The sequence below is a fragment of the Ursus americanus genome, chromosome 8 (genome assembly GCF_024610735.1).
Source record: "Ursus americanus isolate L20-20 chromosome 8, mUrsAme1.1.p, whole genome shotgun sequence".
NCBI classification, from domain to species: domain Eukaryota; kingdom Metazoa; phylum Chordata; class Mammalia; order Carnivora; family Ursidae; genus Ursus; species Ursus americanus.
The window spans coordinates 77091110-77103603 of NC_142134.1; the positions used below are offsets into that span (position 1 = coordinate 77091110).

The window sequence follows — 12494 nt, forward strand, 5'->3', positions numbered from 1 at the left end:
GGATGATTTCTGTTTCCTCATTAGTATAAATTACACTACATTTGAAGATCTTAGTCCGTGAATCTTCCATCAAGTATCTATTTTCTTAGAATAAATACCCAAATAGCAAATGACTGAATCCAAGAATATGTCTATTTTGCAGCCATCCCTGCAGTGTGAGAGAGCATGTAATCCACTTCCTTATCTCCCAGTAGCTCTATGTGACCTTTGACAAATCCCAGAATCTCTGATCCTGGGTGCCCCTGATCTTCCCCACCCCCACCCAGCCCCCACCCAGGGGCCCAGTTCCCCTGTGCATGTTGCTGTTGCTCCAGGAGCCCCGAGCTGGACCTTCCCTTTGGTGGGACCCAACTCATGAGGGTTTGGTGGGGAGAGATGACTTAGATGCTGGCCCTTCTTTCTCTTTAGAACTTTCTCAGTAATTGCTGATCTTTGCTGCCTTCATGGGTCTCCCCGGGCTGGCTTCCCACTGAGTGACCATACCGTCTTCATCGTCCTCCTCTGCAATATGTGAACTGTCACGCCTGCCTCACAAAGATACACCTTCCCTCAGTAAGCAAACATTGGCTCAGCACCTCAACGCGTGCTCTTCTAGGTTCTGGGAAATAAAGATGAAGCTCCCAGCCTTGAAGTGAGGACATGGTCAGGGAACAGGGTGCTGTATATTGGGTGTGACAGGGGGCTGTTGCAAAGTGGTGGCTTGGTCTCTTTCTAGTCTGGAAAATTGTAATGTCTCAGAAAAGACTTTGCGGATGATCCCACCTCTGCCTCCTACCAGCCACGTGACCTTGGACAAGTTCCCAAAACCTCTGTGTCTCAGTTCCTTTACCTGTAAAAACAGACAACTAATTGGTCCTACTTTATAAAGTCGCCATGAGGATTGAGTAGTTGATGCACGAGCAGTGCTTAATGCAGCGTCGGGCACGTCACAGGCACTTGGCAAATGGTCGCCATCCACTCCCACCCATCGTCATCGGAAAGGAGCAAGGAAGACACAGTAGGATGCCTGACTGGCTCAAGGCCACACAGCCAGTTAGAGGCAGGAACTGGGACAGACCCAGGCTACCCCTTGACTGCAAGACTAATACATATTCTGGGGCAGCTGGATGGCTCAGTCAGTTAAGCATCCAACTCATGATTTTGGCTCAGGTCATGATCTCAGGGTCCTGGAATCGAGGCCCATGTCAGGCTCCATATTTAGCTGGGGGTCTGCTTGAGGGTTCTTTCCTCTGCCCCTCTTCCCTCTCATGCTCTCTCTCTCTCAAATGAATGAATGAATGAATGAATGATACCTCTTCTGCCATTTGTTTGAAGCCTGTGTTGTTCATGAGTCTACTTCCAGCACTGTGAGTTCTTGGCCTCTGATCTCATGGCTGCACTGCAAAGACAGTCTCACCGTTTCCATTTGCCAGGTGAGGAACTGAGGTTCACAGAAGCCGAATCACCTGTCCTGGATGCAGAGACAGGACTCGAACCCGGGTCTGCCTGTTTCAGGTCCATGTGCCTCTGGACACCACCTGTGCTCTGCTCTGTCAGGTCTGGTGTCAGAGGAGGCCAAGTTTAGCCGCTTGGGGCTGCCTGCCCTCCTAGGCCGCAGAGGGAAAGGCTTCCTGAGGGAAGTTGTAGGTGTTTTCCAGTCATCTGGCCATCAGCCAAGCATGTTTTGTGCCTGAGCCCCTGACTTTCCATGCCAGAGCCCCCCGGTCCCCTCAACGCTCACACCAAGGTAGCCAGGCAGCACCCCGTGGCCAATCTGGCAGGTACTCAGCTGGTCTAGAGCTGTGCCCGCTCACCTCTCGGCGTGCACTTGGCTGAGTGGAACAATGCCCGACCCCAGCTCCAGGAGAGCCCACCCAGAGGGCTTCTTACGACCCGCCCTCCTGAGAGCAGGGCCTGAGGAAAGAGGGAGAGGAGGGCTTTGGGTTTCCTGCAGCCAGACTCTGTCAGGCTTTGGGGCAGGATTGTGACCATTCAGTTGGATGCTCTGGCTTTTGAACCATCACGTGAAGCTGGCAGACAGGAGAAACACCTGCTCTGGCTTTGTGGCCCTCAGCGGTGTCACTCCCTTGCCTTATCCAAACCAGATGGCTCATTTGACCAGGGCCTTCGCTCCCACTGGTCCCTCTGCCTGATAAGTTCCTGCTACTGTTGCCTCCTCCAGGAAGCCTTGCCTGATTGCCCAATGGAGAATAGTTGTGCATTTTTATTCAGATGCCCTGAATTCAAGTTTTCTCCCCTCCCCCACCCATCTTTGTCTCTGTGTCTCTCTTACTGGCTGTGTGATGGCCACTGAGTTAGTTCACCCTCTGATCTTTGGGGTTTTCTTTCTGTGCACTGGGATGAAGGAGGGAAGAAGAGGGAAGGTCTTGGCATGACCGGAAGACTTGTTATGTGTTTTGAATGCAGTCTCTATTGAATCGCCTGCCCCTTCCAGACAGCCTTGTTGGAGGGTATTTTGGACCTCCTTTCACAGATAAAGGCCCTGAGGCTCTGGGAAGGGAAGTCATTTGCCAAAGCTCACACATCTGGAAAGTGGTTGACCCAGGATATAAACCCAAGTCTACCTGTCTCTGACACTTACCTACATCACTGTTTCTCAGGGTCATTGGTATGTGAAGGAGCTCAGTGAAGAGCCCTGCCTTTGCCCAACTGAGAGGTAGACACAGGGGCCAGCTGGGTAGAGGTCAGTGACAGTCCTACAGCTGTGGGAAGCTGGGCTGGGGGACATGGCTTCAGGAGCTGAGTCAGAGGAGCTTCCTGCTATCACACCCCAGAATGAAACTGACCCACCGAGGCACAGGCTGAGTGGAAAACGTCAGTACCTTCTCTGCACACTCCCACCCTTGGGCCCCTGCCCAGGAGTCTGTAGGAGTCTGCCCCTGTGGAATGGACAACACAGGGGCTCTAGGAGTGGAGCGCCCTTCCTTTCTGTGGCAGGCTGGCTCCAAAGAGTGGGTGGAGGGCTAAGGCAACCATGTCCGTTGGGTTCCTTTGGCAGATAAGCCCACCCTTCCCCAATAAGGAAGATTAGAAGGGAAGATGAGGGTATGGACACACATAGTGCTCTAGGATGATGATTTTATTCTCCCTCCCTTTCTCATAAAGACCTTTGCCTCTCTGGCTGTGGCCATGGAGAAAGTGGCTGGGCTATCTGAAGGTCAAATCTGTCCTTTAACCATGACCCCAGTGCTGCTTCCACAGCCCCTTCTCCTGCTGCTAGAAGGGAAGTAATAACCATCTCTCTTTCACCCTGACCTAGGGCTTGGTCATCGAGCGCCTGGGACGGAGACCTCTCCTCATCGGTGGCTTTGGACTGATGGCCCTCTTCTTTGGGATCCTCACTGTCACACTGACGTTGCAGGTGAGAGGATGTGCATGTCATACCCTGAGAGAGGTCAGCATGGAGCTGCCTTCCGGCTCTGGTGCTCTGGGGCCTTGGCTAGGAAGTTCGTACTGTCTACAGACACCTCTGGCAATATGGCATTCCAAGGGCCATCTCGGCTCAGAAGCTGCTGGGTGCCCTCGAGGAGGAGGGTTTACTAATGGGTCCTTGGAGACAGAGACCGGATATATAGTCCTATCGCTGCCTCTAATGAGCTGTCTGATCTTGGCCAAGATATGTCCCCTCTCTGAGCCTCAGTTTACCCAACTGTGGAATAGAGGAGACCACACTAGACCACCCCTAAGATGCCTCTTTCGGCTCCTACATTTCAGCACAGGGCGGCTGGTGCTGCCACGCGAGGCACTTCCACAATTGTCACGTCATTGCCTGTGCGTTCCAGCAGGGACTCTGCTCCCATCCCTAAAATGGGACAGTTGTCCCTGTACCCAGGGGCGTTGGGAGGATTAAGTAAGAAAATGTACCTACAGTGCTTGGAAGGGCACCCAGACCTGACAAGTGCTAGGGGAATGTAGGTTTGGGAAAATACCACTGGTGAAAGTGGTATTTTTCCCTTTTATGGAGACAGGCAGCTGAGGCATAAATATAAATGAAGCTGCTCAAGGTTCTAGTAAATGGCAGAGCTGGGATGAGATTCCAGGATCTTGGGGGTTCCTTCTACCCACCCCCTCACCCCACCCCCCATCCCTGTACTGCTCGCACAGCCTGCAGTGACAGAGCACTTTCTCGGTGCCTGGAGCCTGGCTCAGCACCAAGGGAAGCAGGAGGCAAGGTCACGTGGTCAGCAAATCTGGGAGTTTTCAAGAATGAATCCCTGAGTAGAAAGTTGCACGTGTTGATCACTTGCCAAATGTCTTAATGTCGCAAAAAACTCTAGAGAAAGGCAATATTGGCATGGTGGTCCTTCAGAAAGGAAGTGCCGCTGGGTGCACTGACCAGGCAGGAGACGGAAACATCGGCCCTAGGGGTGATGTGCTGGCAGTGACCCCTCCTTCCTGACTGCCAGACCAGGGCTGTCATGCATGGGGTGCCCTTGTAGGCCCCTCAGACTGACCGAGCTGGGTCCCTCACCAGTTGGGTGATGTTTCTGCAGCTGTGGCAGATGTTTGGAAGGGCTGCCTGGAGCAAGTGGACCCTGCTAGGCTTCACTTCAGAAGGTTTCAGAGCTCTTCCCTGCTTGGCTGCCCTCCTCTGCCTCTGTCCCTCCTTCCCCACTCCTCCAGCCCTGTTCCCTGGCAGGTTCCAAAGAGTCTGCTCTTTCCTCTTCCTGGGCGCCCCCCCGCCCCTCTGCTCAACTGGCTTCTCTTGCTTTCCATACTCAAGCAGCCCTGGACATCTCTTGACTACCTCTTCCTCCAGGAAGCCGTCCCTTACCCCATGTCTCAGTGAGGCACCTTTCTCTGTGTTCCCAGGGACCCCAGGGGCAACCCTGCAGTATCACTTATCACACAGGATTGGCTTTTCCTGTTGACTCATCTCTCTTTTCTGATACAGTTGTGGAAGAAAGGGCCATGCCTGTATCATTTCTGAGCCCAGTGCATGGCACCCAGGAGGAACTAAAAACAATCTGCCAAATGAACGAATGGATGGATGGATGGATGGATGGATGGATGGATGGATGGATGGATGATGATGGATAGATGATGGATGATGGGTGGATGGATGGGTGGATGATGAGTGATGAGTGGATGGGTGAATTTATGAATAGATGATGGATGGATAGATGTATGGTGGATGGATCAATGGATAGATGGATGGATGGATGGATGGATGGATGGATGGATGGATGGATGGATAACTTGGTGCAGCAGTGGGCCATGCAGTTTACAAGAGCCCACAGTACTCCCCTCAGTCCTAGATCCTCCTTCAGCAAGAGCTGATGGACTTGGACATGGAAGGACTGCTCTCCCCCCTCTCTATCCGTCACCTTCCACTCTGAACACTTGCTGCTCACCCCCGTGCTGTGCTCTCCTGTGCCTCTGTGCCCTTGCTCATGTAGAACCCTCTCCTGGAACTATTTTTCCTCTCCTTTTGCTCTTGTGTGAAAGTGGCTTAACCTTCAAAGCTGAACACAGGCTCCTCCCTTCCCTGAATCTCTCTAGATTGGGCTGAGGTGCCCCACCACTTCCAAACATGCTCACCATGTCCCATCACTGGTGACACCATGTTCTAATGATCAGATGACCAGTCTGCTAGGACACCTTTCCATGCCCAGCACCGAGCCACCTCGACCCCGCCAGACAAGTGACAGCCCCTCCAGACATATTTAGTGACACCAGTTAACTTATATCTGTCAGGACAGCAGGGTAGAAATGTAGTGTTTCACACAATGAGAGGGATTAACTAAGAAATTTTTTTTAATGTGATAATGCCTATAAAACTTCTCATGTTGCCTGCTTCAGACTAAGCACTCAATCAGTGTTAGTTACTCATTTATTTACCCCGTGCTGTATGCTGAGGACACTGCTAAACTCTTGGGAGGCATCATCTCCTTTCACCTCACCTCTGTAAAACAGGCGGATGGAATGGCTTGGGGGTTATCATTATCCCCATTTTATGGACACTGAAACCGGGGCTCAGAGATGTGAAGTGCCCTGCCCCAGGTCATGCAGATGGATCGGGGAGGTGCTGGGGTGAGAACCCAGGTCTGTCTGCCCCGCTGCCTCCTCCCCTGCCCACACCCCTGCTCTCCCGCAGGACCACGCCTCCTGGATCCCGTACCTGAGTATCGTGTGCATCCTGGCCATCATCGCCTCCTTCTGCAGTGGGCCAGGTAAGGCACGCCACCTTTCTCACCGGCACCGCCGAGCCGGGGTGTTCTCGCTGTACACGGGGGCTTGGGGCCCGGGAGGGGCAAGGCCTGACTGGGAGCGGAGGGGGAGAGAGAGTCTCCTCCCTGTTTAAATGCAGTGATGGCCTTCATCTCCATCCCACAGCTGGCAGGTAACAGGTAACAGGCTCACCCAGGGTTGGGGGGCTGAGAACACAGAGCAACAGCCCAGCTACAGTTAACGGTTGCGAGAGCTCTGAGCCCGGTACACTAGCTTGGGATGAACGGGAGGTACTCCAGTTACAGTCTGTGCCGCGCAGAAGCGACCGTTAAGCGTGGAAGATGTTATGATAATAACAATAATGATAATAGTAATGGCTGGTATTTATTGATCGCTGGGTATGTGCTCCACGTGGCCGAGTACTTGATGCACATTAGCTCATTTAAGGCTTGTGACAGCTCTAGGGAAGGTGGGGACGGGAGTGAGCTGTGGCGCAGCCACCTGACTCCCAGGGCCCTGATCACCACCTGATACTGTAGCTGCATGAGGGTGGAGTCTGGAGTGTTCTGAGCCTCGGTTTCCCCAGGACTCACTTCCAGCCCCAGCTCTGCCATTTCCCTAGTGGGAAAGTCTTCTGGTCTCCTTGGGCCTCAGTTTCCCCATCTATAAAATGGCCCTGCTGTTCCCTGGCTCTGTGTCTGTGTCCTCAGGGGCCCCATCAGACAGGGGTCCCCCTCAGCTGGGACTGAGAAGGGGGTCGGGGCAGGTCTGACACTGCACACGTCTGTCTGGCAGGTGTGGTTGTGGTTCTTTATTTTGGCTTCTGTATTGATGAAAACAACACTAGGCTTCGATCAGTACACGTAGGACTGAATTGCTTTGTGTTGCTGCTTCTCATGGGCCATCACATTCCGTGTCCTGTCGCATCTGTGCTGGATGGACAGCATCTTTCCCCGATTCAGGACAGCAGGCTGTTACAGTGAGATGGCAGAATGGGCTGCAGAACGAGGGAGGAAGGGTGTTAGGCATGCACACGTGTGTGCACACACACACACGCACACACACCCGCACCGTGTTGTGGTGGTGATCAGAGGGCTGAGGAAGGCAGAGGCACCCTCCAGGTGATGCAGCGAATCGACCAGAGGACCAACAAGGGCACATGGAAATGTGTTCAGTCCCACAGGGCCCCCCATCACCCCTTCTATGGACAGCATTCACGTGGGCGCCCCTGCAGGGGGGCAGCCAGAGGCCCCAGGGGAACACTGGGCAGCAGACCAGGAGGGCAGCCTCCGCTCCCCCAGGGCTTATGGGCTGGTGTGGAAATCCCGCTTGAGACGTCAGGCCCGGTGAGTCCTCTCCTGACCTCTTAATCTACAGTCAGCACCTACACGCACACACACACACAAGTACACACGTGCACACGTGCACACGCATTTACACATGCACGTCATCCACACACGCTTCGTCACACCTTCACTGGCTCATCTGTTTCCTGTATACACTCATTTATTAAATGCAGGGATTGGCCAACTCTTTCTGTAAAGGTCCAGATAGTAAATATTTTCACAGGCCACACAGTCTCTATCACAACTACTCACCTCTGCAGCGGGAGTGCAAGCACAGCCATAGACGATGTGCATTCCTGCCACAAATCCCTCCATCACTTGAGTGCTTCAAACAGTGGGGAACTCACTACCTCACAAAACTGACAGTTCTATTATCCGGGGTCAGCAAACTATGGCATGTGGGCCAAATCTGGCCCATAGCTTGTTTCATATGACCCATGAGCAAAGAATTATTTTTCTTGTAAATTTTAAAAGAGAAAGTTTGGGGCACCTGGGTGACAGTCAGTTAAGCTTCGACTCTTGGTTTCGGCTCATGTCGTGATCTCAGGGTTGTGAGTTCGAGCCCTGCATTGGACTCCACACTCAGCAGGGCATCTGCTTGAGATTCTCTCTCTCCCTCCCTTTGCCCCTCCCCCCACCACTCGCTCACTCTCTCTCTCTCTCAAATAAATAAATCTTTTAAAGAAAAGAAAAAGTTTAACATTTTACATTTTAGAGGGAAAAAGAGAAGAATGTGTGGCAGAGACTACATGTGGTGGCCTAAAAAGGCTAACGTAGTTCCTGTTTGACCTTCTGCAGACAGTCTGCCAACCCCTGCTAGAGCCCCTCAATTCTGACATTTGGAAGGTAGCCTGCAGGTAGGGAAGGAGGGATTTCCACACGAGGGGAGCAGCCAGCAAAAACACCAGAGTGAAAAAGAAGTTTATGTCAAGGAACCCCGGTTCTGCCTTTTCTAACATGCCCGTGTGGTTCCAGCGTGTACCCAGATTTCAGGACCCTGGACTAGAGCAGTGGTTTTGAACGCGGCTGCATGTGTTACAGTCACCTGGCCGGCTTGAAGAACCACAGCGAACACTGAATGTCAGGCCTCACCCTACACCCCCTGAGCCAGGCTCTGGTTTCTGGGTGGAGCCCGGAACCACTGTCCAGAGCTCGGGGCAAGACACCCATTGCCGAGGACATGTTGAGATGGGCTGGAAGCAGACCGAGAGAGCCCAGGGAGTTGAGTTACACTAAGGATTTATGATTTTATCCTGAGCTCCAGAGAGGTCTGTTGGGGGTTTGAGGCATAAATGTCATGGGGCAGATTTGCAGTGGAAGAGGGCATCTGGGAGGCAGACGGGAGGGGAGGGAACAAATCAGAGGAGGAGGCACCAACCAGGCGCCCGACGGGTAATGCAGTCTGCAGCAAACCACCGGAACGAGGGCGGTGACCCTAGGCACTGCCTCCCTGACAAGGAGCCCAGCGTGTCCCTGGGACAAGAGCAGATCACGGAGGGGAAGCTCTCCACTTCACAGTGTGATTGTAGTGCTTTCTGGGTTATCTTCTTCCGGAACAGCTGTTTTCCCGGGAGGAACCATGAATGTTCATGTTGTATCTCAGTGGACATCTTCTTCTTCCATCTGCTTCCAAGTAGGCTAAATTGGACTCAGCCATAAACCTGAAGTGCTTTCCCAACCAAAACCATTAAGCTTTGCCTAGTGTTTTGTCCCAAGCCCCCGCTCTTCCTGCAGTGGTGTTCGTTTTACTCCCGTTATGCGCAAACATGGTTTTCTTCTGATCACAGAGCCTGCTGAGTTTCTGGCGGTTTAGATTCCAAGCTCTCCCTCAGCATCTGGGAGCCTCCCTAAAGGGAAGTCCACCTGCCCTCCCTACTCCCAGGTCAGTGTGGGCCCCTTACCCTCTGCTCCCCCAAGCCCCGCCATGCTTGCCCAGCTGCCAGGCCGCACCCGCTATAGGACTGGTCAGCCTTTAGAAACTTCTCTTCAATTCACATTGACAATGCACAGATTAGGCCCCAGGGAAATTACCTAAGGGAGGCTGCCACTTAGGTTGGGAGATCATCTTAACTGGACGGGAAGGAGGGAAGGAGCGGATCCAAGGAGAAGCCATACTGGGAAGGTGTGGCTCAGGAACGCTGATAGATCAGGGGCTGAGAGACTCCCGTTTGAGGCTGCCCCTGCAGGATTAAGTGAAAGGACCATCCTCCCAGGAAAGACACTAGGAGTTTGCCTGAGGCAGCTTCTGTGATGAGCAAATCAATTCAAGGAGGCTTGACAGGGAGTTGGAATGAGGTGAAGGGAAAGAGAGAAACAGGACAGGCGGTTTCCTGCTACATATTTTATCTGCGTGCATAACCCTGGGGCAGTGGCCGTGACAGCTCATAAATGAGGCCCCATAAACGAGCTTTATCTTTGAGGGAAAGGAGAGGCCACCAAAGCGTTTCAGTTACAGTGTGAAAAATCTTATGACATGGCACCAAGCGAAACCTTCCAGGGAGGTTTCCATGCTGGTGGGGAGGACAGACACACCACCACCTACCCCGCAACGTGGAGTATGGTCACTGCTCTTAGAAGGTCATTGTGCTCTAAATACTGCAGAGGCCTAGAGCCACCCTGCTGGGGACCTACCGAGTGCCTAGTGGCTGGAGAAAGGGCTCCCGTGTCTATGCTGTTGATTTAGTCTGGAAAGACAATTACGGACTCAAAGAAAGAAAGAAAGAAAGAAAGAAAGAAAGAAAGAAAGAAAGAAAGAAAGAAAGAAAGAAAGAAAGAGAGGAAGGAAGGAAGGAAGGAAGGAAGGAAGGAAGGAAGGAAGGAAGAAAGAAAGAAAGAAAGAAAGAAAGAAAGAAAGAAAGAAAGAAAGAAAGAAAGAGGGAGGGAGGGAGGGAGGGAGGAAGGAAGGAAGGAAGGAAGGAAGGAAGGAAGGAAGGAAGAAAATAGATAGATAGATATAGAGATATCATTCACCCATTTCATAAATAGTGAGGGCAGACATCCTTCCAGGCCTGGAGATAATAATGGTGAAACACACACGCACATACACGTACACACAATCAGCACACTCAAACTGGGATAATTGGAGGAATGTTTGATAACAAGACAAGTTGCAGTGGTAAAGGCAGATTATAGGGAAATGTCAAAGACTCGATCATTCAGATGATCTCGACAGGACAAACTTCCGATGTCCACCCCTCCACCTGTCGGCCATGCAGGAAGCAAAACAATTTACTGAAAGGTAACTCATCAAAAGTCAGCACACTAAACGTGAAATTGGTGAAAGCCAAATCATACAGAAAAATAATTTGCTGGATTTATCTTCTTTCTCTATCTATGGAGAATGTACAGAATTCTGTACAGAAAAGAATGGTTTTTGGGGCACCTGGGTGGTGCAGTCGTTAATTGTCTGCCTTCGGCTCAGGGCGTGATCCCGGCGTCTGGGATCGAGCCCCACATCAGGCTCCTCCGCTGGGAGCCTGCTTCTTCCTCTCCCACTCCCCCTGCTTGTGTTCCCTCTCTCGCTGGCTGTCTCTCTCTCTGTCAAATAAATAAATAAGTCTTTAAAAAAAAAAAACAAAGAATGGTTTTTTAACAGCTTTTATAGATTTCTGGTTGTTGTTCATTTTGTCTATATAAGTGAATTTCGAAGAACTTTCCTCTTTTTTTCTTCATTCCCTGTTGTAGGTGGAGGTTAGTGGGGAGTGGGAGGCACAGCTGAGTGGCATTAAGTATATTCTCATCTACAGTAAGAATACAGGTCCTCCTCTTGCTCTAAATCCATTTGGTTTCAGAGATTCATGTAGAAACTGACTGGATTTGGATAGCAAGGGTATGTCAACACATTTATCTTAATTTATTTTATTCTGTGTTTGGGAAACAAGAGTGTGGATAGCAAAGGTTCAGATAGCCAGGGCTCCCCACCTGTCCATAGACTGGTTTCTCTTATTAATGTATTCTCTTTTTTTTTAATTTTATTTATGTATTTTAGAGAAAGAGCAAGTTTGCGAGTTGGGGGGGCAGAGGGAGAGGGAGAGAGAATTCCAAGCAGATACGGGGCTTGACCCTGAGATCACAACCTGAACCAAAACCAAGAGTCAGGTGCTCAACCTACTGAGTCACCCATGTGCCCCTCTTACTCACGTTTTCTTATTCATAATGCATTTTACATCTCTGGCTTTGGCTGCATTGACCTTGAGCCAACCTTGTGACCTACCTTAGTCACTTCTCTGAGCCCTGCTTCCTGGCCAGGACAGGAGACAGCACCCTCTGCTGCCCCAGCTAATGCACAGGGAGGATTTCGGGCTCCAGAGAGGCCATCTGTGGATGCTTTGGAATTTCACTGCTCTTCTGCCAAAATCTGCAGTGATTTGGGCAAGGCCATGTCCCTCTGTGGCTCTCGGTTTCCCCATCGGTGAAATGAGGGGCTGACCCAGAAAAGGAGCTCTCCAACTGGGCAGCTACCCTTCAGAACCCCCCATCTGTGGTCAAATGTAAGCCCAGGGCCCTGTCCAGGCCACTCGGCAGGGAACAGGAATGGCATTTTAACATGTATTCTGAATAATTCCTAAGCCACCAGCCCAGCCCAAACCACTCCTGTCTGTGGAAGCTTCTAGACTTAGTGACTAGCTCCATGACTGCCCAAAGACCCATGCTCAGTGAGCTAGCCAGCCTGAGCACTGGCCATTGACATCTCGGGCACAGACCCTCAGGACGACAGTAAAAGTCACAGTAATGATGGTAACAGTGAAAGTGTGGGCAGTCAGTTATCTCGTGGGCATTTTGGGATCTGTGCTGGGTGTCTCGCTCGAGCCACCTCTCTCTGGCCTCACACCAGCCCCACGGGCAGACCGCTGCCTTCCCAATGTGCACGTGAGGGAGCTGGGCCCCCGAGAGGCTCTGCTGTCCTAGGTCACTCGTGGCAGGTGCTCCCCAAGTCAGTGGGAGGGCAGTGCTTGTGCAGCTAGCTACTGCAGTGGG

At 51.8% G+C, this 12494-nt stretch overlaps 1 protein-coding gene across 17 annotated transcripts in view; it reads left to right on the forward strand.

The window, feature by feature from the left end:
• The window catches only part of SLC2A9 (solute carrier family 2 member 9), a 286157-nt gene that overhangs the window by 187363 nt on the left and 86300 nt on the right, over positions 1-12494 (forward strand). For all 17 annotated transcript variants that reach the window (XR_015725597.1, XR_006775167.2, XR_006775166.2 and 14 more), the window contains 2 exons: positions 3260-3361; positions 6098-6173. Coding sequence is in view for 14 of the 17 variants with exons in the window: in XM_045771357.2 (XP_045627313.1) it covers positions 3260-3361; positions 6098-6173 (178 nt within the window). In the remaining 3 variants the exon portion in view is untranslated. The remainder of the gene's footprint in view (positions 1-3259; positions 3362-6097; positions 6174-12494) is intronic.